Here is an 18,590-nt window from a genome sequence, read left to right as displayed (position 1 = left end):
CATATGCAGAAGATATCCATGTGCAGAAGAATGAAACTAGACCTTGTTCTCCACACACAAAAATCAAATCAAAATGGATTAAAGACTTAAATCTAAAAACTATAAAATGACTAAAAGAAAACTTTGAGGAAACTATCCAGGACATTAATCTAGGCAAAGATTTCTTGTATCCCACAAACACAGGCAACCAAAGCAAAAACAGACAAATGGAATCACATCAAGTTAAAGAGCTTCTGCACAGCAAAAGAAATAATCAACAAAGAGAAGAGACAATCCACAGAACAGGAGAAAATATTTACAAACTACTCATCTGACAAGGAATTAATAACTAGAATATATAAAAAGCTCAAACAACTCAATAGGAAAAAACTGCAAAAAATCTGAATAGACATTTCTCAAAAGATGACATACAAATGGGAAACAGGCGTGTGAAAAGGTGCTCAATATCACTGACCATCAGAGAAATACAAATCAAAACTACAATGAGATTATCATCTCATCCCAGTTAAAAGAGCTTTTATCGAAAAGACAGGCAATAATGAATGCTGGTGAGGATGTGGAGATTGTACACTGTTGGTGGGAGTATAAATTAGTACAATGGAGAGTACATTAGTACTATGAAGGATAATTTGGAGGTTCCTCAGAAAACTAAAAATAGAGCTACCATATGATCCAGCAACCCCATTGCTAGGATATACCCCCCCAAAAAAGATCAGTATATTAAAGAGATAGCTACACTCCCATGTTTATTGTAGCACTATTCACAATAGTGAAGCTTTGGAAGCAGCCTAAGTGTCCATCAACAGATTAATGAATAAAGAAAATATGGTACATATACACAATGGAGTACTACTATTCAGCCATAAAAAAGAATGAGATCCTGTCATTTGCAACAACATGATTGGAACTGGAGGACATTATGTTAAGTAAAATATGCCAGGGACAGAAAGACAGAGTTTGCATGTTCTCACTTATTTGAGGGAACCAAATATTTTAAAAATTGAACTCACAGACATAGAGAGTAGAATAATGGTTACCAGAGGCTGGGAAGGGTAGTGGGGCATTATGTAGGGGGAGAATGGCGATGGTTAATGGGTACAAAAATATCATCACATAGAACGAATAAGATCTAGTATTTGACAGCACAACAGAGTGACTACAGTCAATAATAATTTATTGTACATTTTAAAATAACTGGAAGAATATAATTTGAATGTTTGTAACACAAAGAAAGGATAAATTCTTAATGTGATGGATACCTCATTTACCCTGATATGATTATTGCACAGTGTATGCCTGTATCAAAATATATAATGTATCCCATAAATTTATACACCTACTATGTACCCACAAAAATTAAGAATAAAATTTTTTTAAAAAAGGGAGGGAAGAGAAGGAAGAAACTAACAGCATGTAAAGATAAAAAGAATCAAGTTGAGACAAAGCATATCCCAAGAGAAGTGGTAAATTTACTTTCATATTCTGCTAAAAAAATATTAATAAACTAAATTCAACAAAACAAGATCTCAAAGACTCAATAATAGAATGACAAAATAAAATGAAAATGCAGGCCACGAACATATAGAAGTAAATTGAGAATCATGTCCCTTTATCACTCTAGGGTCCTAGGCTAGGACCTAGACTGAGTTGGAAAGGAGTGGGCAACTGTCATTAAGGTCCATCAATATTAACTGTTTTGAGATTTGCTAAAGGGTTCAGAATTACAGCCAGATAGGAAGAATAAATTTTAGTGTTCTATACCACTGGAGGATGGCATAGTTAACACTAATATGTTATATAGTTTCAAATGGCTAGGAAGAGGATATTGAACATTCCCAATACAAAGAAATGATAAATGTTTGAGATGACAGATACGCTAATTACCCTGATCTGATCACTCTACATTATATGTATCAAAATAGTACTTTGTACCCCATGAATATGTAAAATCAGTATTTGTTAGTTAAGAAGTACAATTATACTTAAAAATTAGCTACTTCTTTTGCTATGCAAACACTGATAGGAACTATATAGACTTGATCAATGAAAGCACAAGATTACCAAATGAAAGCGATGAGAGCAGTGTATCATTCACACAACTCCACCATTACTAGTTGTGTGTCAGTTGTATCAGTGTAATCAGCAGAAGTAAGCTAACATTACGTACTTCAGCAAGGTTGTTGTGAATATCGAATGAGACGATATTTGTAACATGCTGAGCACAATTGTAGCTTGACAAGTGGCAGCTGTTATTATTTGGCTTTTGGGACAGTAAAATATTTCTGAAATGGTAAATGAGAACATAGCATGGTGACCTAGTGTTGCCTTTCTTTAGGGCTATCCATAGGATACTACTTCTATAGATCCTACAAATCCATCACCCCTAATAGTTTTGAGATCTTAGGATTAGTTAATTAATACGGCAGATTTTTCATATATCTTCTAATCCTGGGCCACATGTAATGCTTACACCAGTGAAAGCAAATTTCTTACCTGCCTTTGTCAAGTAAACCTTTCCATGTTGAGAAACAAAAGTAATAGCTGATGTATAAAAACTATGAAAAGTCTTCTTTATGATATCATCATGAAAGTCAGCTACTAATTGAAAGGTGCTGCCGCCATCGACTGAAAGCCATATCTAAAGGAATAAAGAGATAATACCTCACTAAAGAGCTGCCATGCAACAGTTGGCAATTAGCTATCAGCCTACATGAGAATAGCCATGTGGCATGATCTTTTCCATATGCCTACATTCATCACACACGCACACACACACACACACACACACTCGTATGCAGACTCCTTATCTACTTTGTCTACCTTCTATTTCCATCCTAGAGTGTGTATGAAGGTGTCTGTGGCAGAGTACCAGGTCTACACAATATGCATAGTGATTGTATAAAACAACAAAGTTATTCCTATGATCTCCCAAATAATTCCGTGTTCATAAAAGAATGGAGTGCTGGGTGCATTTGGATCTGGGGAGGGGTTTATGCCATATTGACATAATACTTCATGTTCTAGGTATCTGGCAAATATATATGCAAACATAGTTTGCATGGAAGAGCCCTTGTCATTTGCAAGGGATGTGTCCTGGTACCTTCGTAGATCCTCAAATCACTTATCTCACTGTACAGTTATATTAGTTTATTGCTATAGCATCTTAGTTTCTCTATTTCCTCATCTTTAGGTAAGAGTTGTTTGAGGATAAAACAGATTGATTATGTATTAATGATTCCCACTTGCCACCTCTTTTAATAGCCTAAGATTCATTCACATGAAGATTTCTGTTGTTTGGATTTTTAAAAATTAATTTTAATAACAAGTTATACAAGAAAATAGGCTTTTCTTGCATTTCCAACTTTATAAATATGGCTGAAGAGTCTGAGACCACCATCCAAATAATTCTCCTTTTATACCTTATGTGATATAATCCTAGTCTCCTCTATCTCTTCCCAGAGGTAACCAGTTTTTCAGTTTGAAAATTCTAAGCATTTACATTCATATGTATGCAGATACCAATAAAATATGTACAGTACTGATTTCATTTTTATGGTGGGGAGGAGAGAAAGGCTTTTAGACTTGGACAGGAAGTACCTTTGCCCTGGACTGCTTGCTTACTGGGCCTGAATATTACAAACACACACAGGAAACGTACTGAATACACATAGGTGCTTCTGTTACTCAGGATGCAGCACTCATTGCTGGCATAATACAATCCATGAGCCGAAACATACGGTATGTGGACCTCAATTTTCACTCTTGCTTTGGGCCCTGCAAACATTACTGGTGAGCAGGGAGGTAGTTAGGATGTCTAAGGAAGGGCACTTTGAACAGTAGGTTCGAACTTGTATCATACTGTACCTGTTGTTCTATAAGTTACATTTGTCACGCAACCCTATGTCTCGGGTCTTTTTATGTTAGCTCATGTGGATCGGCACATTCTTCTACACTGTCCCATAATCTCCAACTTATGGATATATCATACTTGAGATAGTCTACTTTTCTACTAATGAACATTTAAAAGTTGTACCCAAATTTTCAGTGTTGTGAATAGTACTGAACTATCATTTATGCAGTGAACTATCATTTATCTGCCTATCTGTACTAATGTCACAGTGTGATCTTTAAAGGAAATACTGAAAAATTGAGTTGCTGAGTCAGATGCTATGCATATATATAAGACAGGTCTCTGTCACCCAGGCTGCAGTGCAGTGGCATGATCTTGGCTCACTGCCACTTCTACCTTCCCAGCTCAAGTGATCTTTTCACCTCCGCCTCCCAAGTAGCTGGGACTATCTGTGTATGCCACCATGCCTGGCTAATTTTTGTACTTTTTTGTAGAGATGGGTTTTTGCCATGTTGCCCAGGCTGGTCTCAAGCTCCTGGGCTTGGCCTCCCGAAGTGCTGGTATCACAGGCATGAGCCACTGAATCTAGCCACATTTCTACAATTTTAATAGAGACTACCCAAGTGCTCTTCAGTTTTGCTGAACCAGATTATAGTCCCACCAGTAGTGTATGAGAGTATCTGTTTCTCCAAACCTCACCAATACTTGATATGACCAAAACTTTATTTTTAATTTTTACTTATGATCTGAATGAAAAGTGACATCTCATTGCATTTTTTCCCTAAATATTTTAAATTATTTGTCTATACATGGCTCATTTGTATTTTTCCTTATATTATTTAATAATATAATGAACTGTGTGAACTGAAAACCTATGAATCAGCATATTGCTAGTAATTTACATCTTCCTGTTTCTCCCCATTCCTATCGCTCTACCTTTCCTGTTACATATCCAATATCTTGAATTTTGTGTTTTCTCACTCGCTTGGTATTTAAATTATTTTTAGCGCATATGTTTAAATAACATATTGTTTAATTTTACTTGTTTTTGCTCTTTGTAAAAAGGGCTATCCATACCATATATTGTCTTCTATAACTTACTTCTCCTCAACATTATGTACTTAAATTCATACATGTTGCATACAGCTCAGTTCATTTGCTTTTTCATTTCCATATAAAAGTTCATTCGGTGAATAAGATGTAATTTACTTATTCATTTTCCTATTCATAGACATCTGGATTAATTTTAGTAATTTGATCTTATTACTAGCGGTACCCATGACAAACATTTAAAAATGTCTCTGGATATATGTATTTCCCTTGCTGAAAAGTGAAATTGGTGGGACACAGGATATGCAAATATTCACATTCACAAGATAATAATAATAATGGCAAATAGCTTTCCAAAATAGTTGTAATAATTTACTCTCCCAGCAGCAATATATAAGAAATCTTGTTGATCTACACTTTCTTCAACATTTTGTATCGTCAGAATTAATTTTGCCACTTAAGTATCTGGAAATGATATCACTGTTCATTCCTGATTTGTATTTCCCTGATTGCTTGTAAACTCCATCATCTCTTCACATAGTCATTCCACTTGTTTCCTTTTCTGTGATATGCTCATTTGTGTGTGTGTTTTTTCCTTTTTGTTATTAAGTTGTCTTTTTCATATTGCTTTGCAGAAATTCTTTATATATTCTTACTTCTATAACTCTTTCTTAGTTAAATGTATTGCAAATATCATCTCCCAGTTTGCAGATTGTTGTTTTTCACTTCTTAGGATATCCTTCATGAAAAAGTCTCTTCGTTTTTCTCTCCTTCTTCCTTCTTTCTCCTTCCTCCTCCCTCCTCCACCTCCTTCTCCTCTTCTGCTTCCCCCTCCTCCTTTTTTAAAAAAGAGGATGCAGAGAACTTTCACTAGGTAAAAAGTGAAGTTAAGAGACTCTATGATCTGATCTGGGGGCCTAACCAAATGAGAAAACTGACCGCTAAATGGCTGACTTACAAGTGAGCTTTTGGCCCATATCACCAGTGTAACTTAGGATCAGTCTTCATTTCCTTTACTATTTTTCATTTTGAATGTTTAACTGGATCCAAATTATAAGTCATTGCCAAATTACTTTGGAAATATCCTTTGTCTTGATTGTGTTACTGCATATGGATGGTGCTCAAAATTATTAAAAATTAATTCAGATGTTTTCAATTTTGTGAAGAGATGGTGGATATTTTCTAGGTCAAAATACAAAAGTGATTTGTGATCTAACTATTGGTTATCTTATAAATTTTTCTTTTTTATTGAGGTAAAAAACATATATCATAAACTTTATCATGTTATCCATTATTAAGCATACAGTTCAGTAGTGTTACATATATTTACATTGTAGTGGAAGAGTTCCCCCACACATGCATAGTCTCCCCCATTACTAGTATTCCCCAACAACTGATGAACCTACATTGATACATCATTACCACACAGAGTCCATAGTTTACATTAGGGACCTTTCTTAGTCTTGTACATCCTATGGACTTAGACAAATGTATAATGGCATGTATCCACCATTATAGTATGAGACAGAAGAGTTTCACTCCCCTAAAAGTCCTCTGTTCTCGGCCTATCCAACCTCTCTGCCCTCGAATCCCTGGCAGCCACGGATATTTTTGCTCTCTCCATAGTTTTGCCTTTTCCAGAATGTTATATATGGGAATCATAAAGTTTGTAGCATTTTCAGATTAGTTTCCATCCCTTAGTAATATGCATTTAAGTTTCTTCCTTTTTTTTTTTTTTTTTTTGAGACAGAGTCTCACTCTATCGCTCAGGCTGGAGTGCAGTGGTGCAATCTTGGCTCACTGCAACCTCTGCCTCCCCAGTTCAAGCGATTCTCCTGTCTCAGCCTCCTGAGTAGCTGGGATTACAGGTGCCCACCACTACACCCAGCTAATTTTTGTATTTTTTGTAGAGACAGGGTTTCACCATGTTAGCCAGGCTGGTCTCGAATTCCTGACCTCAGGTGATCCTCCCACCTCGGCCTCCCTTACAGTCTTCCATGTCTTTTACATGGCTTGATATCTCATTTCTGCTTAGCACTGAATAATAATCCATCATCTGGATATACCAAGTATATTTGTCCATTCTCCTAGTAAAGGACATCTTGGTTGCTGTACAATCCTCACATCCAGCTGGGCCGTTTTGTAAGCTCTATTAGATTTATATCAGTTTTAGCTATTGTTCTTCTGTTTCCACAAGAATTGTTCCAATTCCTTGGCCTTTCTAAATTTTTGTTCAACTGTTAGTTCTGTTTCTTAGCTCCATTTCAGAGGACACCATATAAACACTTTATCTTTAATTCTGACTATTTATTGTCCACAATCAAAACACACATAAATGGATTTTGTGTGTGTGTGAGATCAGGTCTCACTCTGTCAGGTTGGAGTGCAATGGCACAGTCTTGGCTAACTGCAACCTCTACCTCCCAGGCTCAATGAATCCTCCCACTTCAGCCTCCTGAGTAGCTGGGACCACAGGCACATGCCACCACAGCTGGATAATTTTTTTTTGTATTTTTTGGTGGAGACAGAGTTTTGCCATGTTGCCCAGGCTGGTCTCGAGCTCCTGAGCTCTGGCAATCCATCCACCTCGGCATTCCAAAGTGCTGGGATTACAGGTGTGAGCCACTGCACTCAGCCTGAATTTTTGAGATGTATAACATACTGGCAAAAAATTTGATTTACATGCTTTTAAACTGTAAGTTCAAGTATGACAACTCCTTACGTCACTGTTAGTTTCCAATCCATGGGCCCTAGGAATTCTAGAACAAAAGATAAGGAAGCAACCACTTTTTCAAAAAATGACAGAAAATGAGTAAATAAAGTCATAGGATTCTACACAGTTGGAGAAATACACAGAAAAAAAAACACAAGATGGATACTGGAGGAACTTCATGCCCAAGAAGTCTATTTAGATGATCACCTGTTATATATGTGGAGAAACCTGAACACGACCAAATGCAAACTGTGTTCCTCTTATAAGGGGAACAAACATTCAAGGGTCAAAGAAGAAATTAGGGGTTTTAAACTGATATTGGCTGGGTGCAGAGGCTCATGCCTGTAATCAAAGTGGGCAGATCACTTGAGGTTAGGAGATTGAGACCAGCCTAGCTAACATGGTCACGGAACCCCCTCTTTACTAAAAATACAAAAATTAGCTAGGTGTGGTGGCAGGTGCCTGTAATCCCAGCTACTTGGGAGGCTGAGGCAGGAGAATCACTTGAACCCAGGAGGTGGTGGTCACAGTGAGCCGAAATGGTGCCACTGCACTCCAGCCTGGGTGACAGAACAAGACTCTGTCTCAAAAACAAACAAACAAAAAAACTAAAACTGATGTGGTTAGGCTTTGTGTCCCTACCCAGATCTCATCTTGAATTATAATCCCCATAATCCCCAGGTGTTGAGGAAGGAACCAGGTGGAGGTGATTGGATCATGGGGGCAGTTCCCCCATGCTGTTCTCATGATAGTGAGTGAGTTCTCATGAGATCTAATGGTTTTATAAGAGGCTGTTGCCCCCTTCACTCTGCCACTCTTCTCTCTCCTGTTGCCATGTGAAGATGTGCCTTCTGTCATGAGAGGTGAAGCCAGCTGGACTTCCTGGGTCGAGTGGGGACTTGGAGAACTTTTCTGTCTAGCTAGAGGATTGTAAACACACCAATCAGTACTCTGTTTCTAGCTAAAGGTTTGTAAATGTACCAATCAGCACTCTGTAAAAACGCACCAGTCAGCACTCTGTGTCTAGCTAAAGGTTTGTAAATGCACCAATCAGCACTCTGTGTCTAGCTAAAGGATTGTAAATGCACCAATCAGCACTCTGTAAAATGGACCAATCAGCACTCAGTAAAATGGACCAATCAGTGCTCTATAAAATGGACCAATCAGCAGGACGTGGGTGGGACTAAATAAGGGAATAAAAGCTGGTCACCCAAGCCAGCAGTGGCAACCCACTCAGTTCCCCTACCACGCTGTGGAAGTTTTGTTCTTTCGCTCTTCACAATAAATCTTGCTGCTGCTCACTCTTTGGGTCCCCAGTACCTTTATGAGCTGTAACACTCACTACGAGGGTCTACAGCTTTATTCCTGAAGTCAGTGAGACCATGAACCCACCAGGAGGAACAAACAACTCTGGACACACCCCCTTTAAGAGCTGTAACACTCACTGTGAAGGTCTGTGGCTTCACTCCTGAAGTCAGCGAGACCATGTACCCACCGGAAGGAAGAAACTCTGGACACATCTGAACAACTGAAGGGACATACTCTGGACACACCATCTTTAAGAGCTGTAACACTCACCGCAGGGGTCCGTGGCTTCATTCTTGAAGTCAGCAAGACCAAGAACCCACAAGAAGGAACCAATTCAGGACACATTTTGGCGACCAAAAAGGGACAATCACCAAGTGGTGAGTACCATCGGACCCCTTTTGCTTGCTATTCTGTCCTGTTTTTCCTTAGAATTCAGGGGCTAAATACTGGGCATCTGTTGGCCAGTTAAAAGTGACTAGCATGACTGCAGGATTAAAGACACGGGTGTCAGGCTTTCTGGGAAGGGGCTCTCTAACAGCCCCCGACTCTTTGGAGCTGGGAGCTTTGGTTTGCCAGGAACCAGCTTCTGCTTTTCCTGTACTTCTGGGCTGAGCTGAGGGTCAACAGAGAGAAAAGCCATTCAGCTTCGGGGTCCCAACAACAAGTTGGTTGACCCTGCAGCCATGAGTGGAACTCTCAAAGTCACGTCACCCAAGCAAGACTCGCCCATCTATCCTATCTATCCTGACCCTTGCCTCCTGGGTCCTAATGCCTGTCAGACAAACTTCCTCCCGCCTCTCTTCTCCAAGGCTAGTCACGTTTCTAAAAACAACTCCCTGTCTCTGGTGCTTTTCTAGTTTCTCCTATAAGAATGATTTCTAGTATAAACTTTAGGACTCTATTCCCTTCTTCAGGCACCCAGGCTCACCAATCAGAAACACATAATTTTTGCCCAAAGTTCCATTGTAGGGGGGGACTACCTGGAATTTTAGGATCCCTCCTCAGACAAGCAGGCCTAATAAAAGCTATTCCTGAAGCTAGGATATGGGGAGCCTCAGAAATTGTATCCTTCCTATTCATATAAGTGAGGACAAAAGGCATCACTCTTTCAACTCTGGAGATCCCTTCCCTTCCTCAGGGTATGGCCCTCTGCTTCATTTTTGGGGCATAGCATCTTTATAGGACATGGGTAAAGTCCCATTACTAACAGGAGAATGCTTAGGACTCTAACAGATTTTCAAGAATGCATCGGTAAGGGCCATTAAATCCGATTTTTCTCGGTCTTCTTTGTGGTCTAGGAGGACAGGCAAGGGTGCATGTATTCGAGAATGCATTGGTAAGGGCCACTAAATCCAACCTTCCTCAGTCCTCCTTGTGGTCTAGGAGGAAAACTAGTGTTTGTGCTGCTGTGTCGGTGAGCGCAACTATTCCAATCAGCAGGATCCAGGGACCGTTGCAGGTTCTTGGGCAAAAGGTGTTTCCACTGCTGTGTTGGTGAGCACAACTATTTTGATCAGCAGGGTCTAGGCACCATTGTGGGTTCTTGGGAAAGAGGTGTTTCTGCTACTGCATCAGCGAGTGCAACCACTCTGATAAGCAGGGTCCAGGGACTGTTGCAGGTTCTTGGGCAGGGAGAGAAACAAACAAACCAAAACCACAGGTGGTTTTGCCTTTCAGATGGGAAACACTCAGGCATCAACAGGCTCACCCTTGAAATGCATTCTAAGCTATTGGGACTAATTTGACCCATAAACCCTGAAAAAGAGGCGGCTCATTTTTTTCTGCACGATGGCTTGGCCCTGATATTCTCTCTCTGATGGGGAAAAATGGCCACCTGAGGGAAGTATAAATTACGATACTATCCTGCAGCTTGACCTTTTCTGTAACAGGGAAGGCAAATGGAGTAAAATACCTTATGTCCAAGTTTTCTTTTCATTGAAGGAGAATACACAATTATGCAAAGTTTGTAATTTACATCCCACAGGAGGACCTCTCAGCTTACCCCCATATCTTAGCCTCCCTATAGCTCCCCTTCCTATCAATAGGCCTCCTCCAATCTCCCCAACCCAGAAGGAAGCAAGCAAAGAAATCTCCAAGGGACCACAAAAACCCCCCAGGCTATTGGTTATGTCCCCTTCAAGCTGTAGGGGGAGGGGAATTTGGCCCAACCTGGATACATGTACCCTTCTCCCTCTCTGATTTAAAGCAGATCAAGGCAGACCTGGGGAAGTTTTTAGATGATCCTGATAGGTACATAGATGTCCTACAGGGTCTAGGGCAAACCTTCTATCTCACTTGGAGAGATGTCATGCTATTGTTAGATCAAACTCTGGCCTTTAATGAAAAGAATGTGGCTTTAGCAGCAGCCCGAGAATTTGGAGATACCTGGTATCTTAGCCAAGTAAATGATAGAATGACAGCCGAAGAAAGGGATGAATTCCCTGCTGGTCAGCAAGCTGTCCCCAGTATGGATCCTCAATGGGACCTCGACTCAGATCATGGGTACTGGAGTCGTAAACATCTGTTGACCTGTGTTCTAGAAGGACTAAGGAGAATTAGCAAAAAGCCCATAAATTATTCAGTGATGTACACCATAACTCAGGGAAAGGAAGAAAATCCTTCTGCCTTCCTCGAGTGGCTATGGGAGGCCTTAAGAAAATATGCTCCCATGTCAGCTGACTCACTAGAGGGTCAATTGATGCTAAAAGATAAGTTTATTACCCAATCAGCCGCAGATATCAGGAGAAAGCTCCAAAAGCAAGCCCTGGGCCCTGAACAAAATCTGGAGGTATTATTAAACCTGGCAACCTCTGTTCTGTAACAGGGACCAAGAGGAACAGGCCCAAAAGCAAAAGTGAGATCAGAGAAAGGCCGCAGCCTTAGTCATGGTCCTCAGATAAACAAATCTTGGTGGTTCAGAGAGGACAGAAAATGGAGCAGGAATCACCCAGCAGGGCTTGTTATCAGTGTGGTTTACAATGACACTTTAAAAAAGATTATCCAATGAGAAGCCGCCCCCTCGTCCACGTCCGCTATGCTGAGGCAATTACTGGAAGGTGCACTGCCCCAGAGTGCAATGGTTCTCTGGGCCAGAAGCCCCCAACCAGATGATCCAACAACAGGACTGAGGGTGCCCAGGGCAAGTGCCGGCTCATGTCATCACCCTCACTGAGCCCCAGGTATGTTTAACCATTGAGGGCCGGGAAATTGACTTCCTCTTGGACACTGGCATGGCCTTTTCAGTGTTAATCTCCTGTCCCAGACAACTGTCCTCAAGATTCATTACCATCTGAGGAATCCTGGGACAGCCTGTAACCAGGTATTTCTCCCACCTCCTCAGTTGTAATTGGGAGACTTTGCTCTCTTCACATGCCTTTCTTGTGATGCCTGAAAGTCCCACACCCTTATTAGGGAGGGATATATTAGCCAAGGCTGGAGCTATTATCTACATGAATATGGGGAACAAGTTACCCATTTGTTGTCCCCTACTTGAGGAGGGAATCAACCCTGAAGTCTGGGCATTGGAAGAACAATTTGGAAGGGTAAAACATGCCTGCCCAGTCGAAATCAGGCTAAAAGATCCCACCACTTTTCCTTATCAAAGGCAATATCCCTTAAGGCCTGAAGCTCATAAAGGATTACAGGCTATTGTTAAACATTTAAAAGCTGAAGGCTTAGTAAGGAAATGCAGCAGTCTCTGCAACATCCCAATTCTAGGAGTACAAAAACTAAACAGTCAGTGGAGACTAGTGCAAGATCTTAGACTCATCTAACGAGGCAGTAATTCCTCTATATCCAGTTGTACCCAACCCCTATACCCTGCTCTCTCAAATACCAGAGGAAGCAGAATGGTTCACTGTTCTGGACCTCAAGGATGCCTTCTTCTGTATTCTCCTGCACTCTGACTCCCAGTTTCTCTTTGCCTTTGAGGATCCCACAGACCACACATCCCAACGTAGGTGGACGGTCTTTCCCCAGTGGTTTAGGGACAGCCCTCATCTGTTTGGTCAGGCACTGGTCCAAGATCTAGGCCATTTCTAAAGTCCAGGCACTCTGGTCTTTCAGTATGTGGATGATTTACTTTTGGCTACCAGTTCGGAAACCTCATGCCAGCAGGCTACGATTTCTCGAACTTTCTAGCTAACCAAGGGTACAAGACATCTAGGTTGAAGGCCCAGCTTTGCCTACAGCAGGTCAAATATCTAGGCCTAACCCTAGCCAGAGGAACCAGGGTCCTCAGTAAGGAACGAATATAGCCTATACTGGTTTATCCTTGCCCTAAGACATTAAAACAGCTGCAGGGGTTCCTTGGAATCACCAGCTTTTGCCAACTATGGACCCCCAGATACAGCAAGATAGCCAGGCCCCTCTATACTCTAATCAAGGAGACCCAGAGGGCAAATATTTATCTAGTAGAATGGGAACCAGAGGCAGAAACAGTCTTCAAAACCTTAAAGCAGGCCCTAGTATAAGCTCCAGCTTTAAACCTTCCCATAGGACAAAACTTCTCTTTATACATCACAGAGAGAGCAGGGATAGTTCTTGGAGTCCTTACTCAGACTCGTGGGACAACCCCACAACCAGTGACATATCTAAGTAAGGACATTGATGTAGTAGCAAAAGACTGGCCTCACTGTTTACGGGTAGTTGCAGCAGTGGCCTCTTAGTGTCAGAGGCTATCAAAATAATACAAGGAAAGGATCTTACTGTCTGGACTACTCATGATGTAAATGGCATACTAGGTACCAAAGGAAGTTTATGGCTATCAGACAACTGCCTACTTAGATACCAGGTGCTACTCCTTGAGGGACTGGTGCTTCAAATACCTATGTGCGTGGCCCTCAACTCTGCCATTTTTCTCCAGAGGATGGGGAACCAATCGAGCATGACTGCCAACAAATTATAGTCCAGACTTATGCTGCCCAAGATGATCTTTTAGAAGTGCCCTTAGCTAATCCTGACCTTAACCTATATACCAATGGAAGTTCATTTGTGGAGAATGGGATATGAAGGGCAGATTATGCCATAGTTAGTGATGTAACCATACTTGAAAGTAAGCCTCTTCCCCCAGGGATCAGTGCCCAGTTAGCAGAACTAGTGGCACTTACCCAAGCCTTAGAACTGGGAAAGGGAAAAAGACTAAATGTGTATACAGATAGCAAGTATGCTTATCTAATCCTACATGCCCATGCTGCAATAAGGAAAGAAAGGGAGCTTCTAACCTCTGGGGGAACGCCCGTTAAATACCACAAGGAAATTATGGAGTTACTGCACGCAGTGCAAAAACCCAAGGAGGTGGCAGTCTTACACTGCTGAAGCCATCAAAAAGGGAAAGGAGAGAGGAGAACAGCAGCATAAGTGTCTGGCAGAGGCAGGGAAAGACCAGCAGAAAGGAAAGAGATAAAGAGACAGAAATTCAGAGAGAAAGAAAGAGAAAGAGAGAGACAAAGTCAAATACAGAAGGAAAGAGAGAGAGAGAAGTAGTCAAGAAAAAACAGTGTACCCTATTCCTTTAAAAGCCAGGGTAAATTTCTGTCTACCCAGCCAAGGCATATTCTTCTTATGTGGAACTTCAATCTATATCTGCCTCTCAGACAGTCTGCAAGAAATAACGAAATCTGTCTTTACTCTACAATCCCAAATAGACTCTTTGGCAGCAGTGACTCTCCAAAACCGCCAAGGCCTAGACCCCCTCACTGCTGAGAAAAGAGGACTCTGCACCTTCCCAGGGAAAGAGTGTTGTTTTTAGACTAGCCAGTTAGGGATAGTAAGAGATGCTGCCTGGTGTTTACAGGAAAAGGCTTCTGAAATCAGACAACACCTTTCAAACTCTTATACCATCCTCTGGAGTTGGGCAACATTACTTCTCCCCTTTCTAGGTCCTGTGACAGCCATTTTGCTGTTACTCGCCTTTGGGCCCTGTATTTTTAACCTCCTTGTCAAATTTGTTTCCTCTAGGATTGAGGCCATCAAGCTACAGATGGTCTTACAAATGGAACCCCAAATGAGCTCAACTAACAACTTCTACCAAGGACCCCTGGACCGACCCACTGGCCCTTTCACTGGCCTAAGGAATTCCCCTCTGGAGGACACTACAACTGCAGGGCCCCTTCTTCACCTCTATCCAGCAGGAAGTAGCTAGAGCTGTCATTGGCCAATTCCCAACAGCAGTTGGGGTGTCCTGTTTAGAGGGGGGATTGAGAGGTGAAGCCAGCTGGACTTCCTGGGTTGAGTGGGGACTTAGAGAACTTTTCTGTCTAGCTAGAGGATTGTAAACACGCCAGTCAGCGCTCTGTGTCTAGCTAAAGGTTTGTAAACGCACCAAGCAGCACTCTGTAAAAACGTACCAATCAGCGCTCTGTGTCTAGCTAAAGGTTTGTAAATGCACCAATCAGCACTCTGTGTCTAACTAAAGGATTGTAAACGCACCAACCAGCACTCTGTAAAATGGACCAATCAGCACTCTGTAAAACGGACCAATCAGCACTCTGTAAAATGGACCAATCAGCAGGACATGGGTGGGGTCAAATAAGGGAATAAAAGCTGGCCACCCGAGCCGGCAGCAGTGACCCACTCGGGTCCCCTTCCATGCTGTGGAAGTTTTGTTCTTTCGCTGTTCACAATAAATCTTGCTGCTGCTAACTCTTTGGGTCCACACTGTTTTTACAAGCTGTAACACCATGAGGGTCTGTGGCTTCATTCCTGAAGTCAGCAAGACCACAAACTCACTGGGAGGAACAAACAACTCCGGACATGCCACCTTTAAGAGCTGTAACACTGTGAAGGTCTGCGGCTTTACTCCTGAAGTCAGCAAGACCACACACCTACTGGAAGGAACTCTGGACACATCTGAACATCTGAAGGGACAAACTCCGGACACACCATCTTTAAGAGCTGTAACACTCACCACAAGGGTCCGTGGCTTCATTCTTGAAGTCAGTGAGACCAAGCACCCACCGGAAGGAACCAATTCCAGACACAATGATTATACGTTTTCCGAGGCCTTCCCAGCCATGCAGAACTGTGAGTCAATTAAACCTCTTTTCTTTATAAATTACCCAGTCTCGGACAGTTCTTTATAGCAGTGTGAGAATGGACTAATACATAACCATTTAGTGTGAAAAACTAAAATATGGAAGAGAGTTTTAAGAAGACCTAGAAACAGGGTATCATCTTTACAAATCTCTAAATTTTGCACATAATATAGATAGTTGAGAAACGGAATTAGTTCCTTCTTTGGAAGTCATTGCAGTACTTTCTTAGTTCCAAAGTTTTGCTTAATGTTTCATAATCTGTGGCCCTTACTTTTTTAAACTGTCAGATGCTCCATAGATGGTATAACTACTCCTTTACCAAGCTTTCAGTGTACTGATACAGAACTGATTGAAGGAGCAGCCAGAGGGTGGAAAAAGCTACCAGAAGGAACTTAAAGAACAACAGAGTCAGAAAGTCAAGCTCAGACAAAATCAAACAGAAAAAGGCAAACATTAAATGCTGGAAACACCAGTTAGAAATACACTTTTGATGAGGTTAGTGGCAAAATCTAAGTAATTCAGAGCTGGAAAGACATGTATAGTAATTGGCAACATTCAAGATAACTCTGATGTACCCATGGCTCATTTTCATCAGCCAATGAACTACCTGAAAGGTAAAAACTGATAATAGACACCAAGCTTAGTATACAATAAATAGTCAATAAATATTGTCTTCCCTCCCACTGCCATCTCTAGGTTATCAGAGAAGTTCTGTTCTTAATGTACAGCCATACAGCATACAGTAGGTGGATGATTTAACTCTAACACAGACTGAAGTTTCACGTGTACGCACCTGATTGCCATAAACATACAAAAAGTGGCTTCGGGGATGAAATACCATTCCAACAGGAGAAGAGAATGATGGAGGAAACCGAAAAATTGGAAATTTTGATTGTGCACTTGGTTCATTATTTCTCAGGATGCTCACAGAGACAACGGCAGTTTTCTTAACCTAGGTAAACAAAGAATGAGCATGTCACAAGAATTTTGCCATTATTATTAGTCTGTGTTACAATTTTTAGAATTTCCTGTTACTTGCATTTTTATTAAGAGAGAGATACACTCACTAACACAACATAGAACTAGAAGGATTAACAGTAATTGTGATCTCTTTACTCCACTACTCTGGCCCCTGCCATACACCCATTTTATAGTTGTTGAAAATGAAGTTTAGGAGATTAAATAATTTGTTGAAAGTTCTATAATTAACAGCAAAGAGAGGTTTATTATAGAATCACTGCTGAACTTGGTAGACAGACTCCAAAGCCCATGCTTATGACTATCATGCCAAAAGTATGGATGCCTAAGCCACACTCCAGTTCTATTCAACCATGATTTTAAAGGGGATCAGAATATGACAGCTCAGGCCAGGCACAGTCTTCAGCTTAAAATTATCTTTATATAAAAGTGGTTTGTAATCTCAGCACTTTGGGAGGCCTACGCGAGAGGATTGCTTGAGCCTAGGAATTTGAGAACAGCCTGGTCAACAAAGTGAGACCCAACTGCATAAAAAAATTAAAAATTAGCCAGGCACGGTGGCATGCACCTGTAGTCCCAGCTACTAATCAGGCCAAGGCAGAGGATCGCTTGAGCCAGGAGTTAGAGTCTACGGTGAGCTATGATCACACCACTGTACTCCAGCCTGAGTGACAGAGACCGTCTCAAAAGAGAAAAAAGAGATATGAAATCTCAAAATATGCTACTTTTGGCCAGGCACAGTGGCTTACGCCTATAACCCAGCACTTTGGGAGGCCGAGCTGGGTGGATCACTTGAGGCCAGGAGTTCGAGGTCAGCCTGGACAAAATGGCGAAAACCTGTCTCTACTAAAAATACAAAAATTAGCCGGTGTGGTGGCACACACCTGTAATTTCTGTTACTTGGGAGGTTGAGGTGGGAGAATCTCTTGAACCTGGGAGGCAGAGGTTGTAGTGAGCCAAGATTGCTCCACTGCACTCCAGCCTGGGTGACAGGGACTCTGTCTCAAAACAAAAAAATTCCATTTTTATATAAAGATAATTTTAAGCTGAAGACTGTTGAGATTCAACAGATAGAGAGAAAAAACTTTGGGGCCTCTAGTGTCTGACTAAAAGCAGGAACTGCTAGGAAATGAGGCTGACAGAAATTCTTCTTTGGGGCAGATCTACTCCCAGAAGGAAGAATGCAAATAAAACCTGTCCCAAATCCCTTCTCCAGAGGAGTTTTATAGCCCTGAAGGAGAAGGAAAGACCACTCATACCTAGATTTTCAAACATTATCAAAATCATTCATATCTCCTGGCCAGGTGCTGTGGCTCATGCTTGCAATTCCAGCACTTTGGGAGGCCAATGTGGGTGGATCACCTGAGGTCAGGAGTTCAAGACCAGCCTGGCGAACATAACAAAACCCCATCTCTACTAAAAAATACAAAAATTGGCCAGGTGTGGTGGCGGGCACCTGTAATCCCAGCTACTTGGGAGGCTATGGTAGGAGAATCACTTGAGCCTGGGAGGCAGAGATTGCAGTGAGCTGAGGTTGTAGTGAGCTGAGATTGCACCACTGCACTCCAGCCTGGGCAGCAGAGTGAGACCCCATCTCAAAAAAGCCCCAAAGAACAAACAAACAAAAAATTGTATCTCCTGTTTGCTGTCCTGAAAA

General features: G+C 41.5%; 1 protein-coding gene across 2 annotated transcripts in view; it reads right to left on the bottom strand.

Moving 5' to 3' along the window:
* Positions 1-18,590, bottom strand: part of CATSPERB (cation channel sperm associated auxiliary subunit beta) — a 161,960-nt gene that overhangs the window by 76,574 nt on the left and 66,796 nt on the right. For both annotated transcript variants that reach the window (XR_004432343.1, XM_033191569.1), the window contains exons 14-15: positions 16,749-16,907; positions 2,494-2,638 (exon numbers count right to left, since the gene is read on the bottom strand). Coding sequence is in view for 1 of the 2 variants with exons in the window: in XM_033191569.1 (XP_033047460.1) it covers positions 2,494-2,638; positions 16,749-16,907 (304 nt within the window). In the remaining variant the exon portion in view is untranslated. The remainder of the gene's footprint in view (positions 1-2,493; positions 2,639-16,748; positions 16,908-18,590) is intronic.

Source organism: Trachypithecus francoisi, unplaced genomic scaffold, assembly GCF_009764315.1.
Source record: "Trachypithecus francoisi isolate TF-2019V2 unplaced genomic scaffold, Tfra_2.0 Lachesis_group3, whole genome shotgun sequence".
Classification (NCBI taxonomy): Eukaryota; Metazoa; Chordata; class Mammalia; order Primates; family Cercopithecidae; genus Trachypithecus; species Trachypithecus francoisi.
The sequence above is the reverse complement of the archived record's forward strand: the minus strand, read 5'-3'. Positions and strand labels throughout refer to the sequence as shown.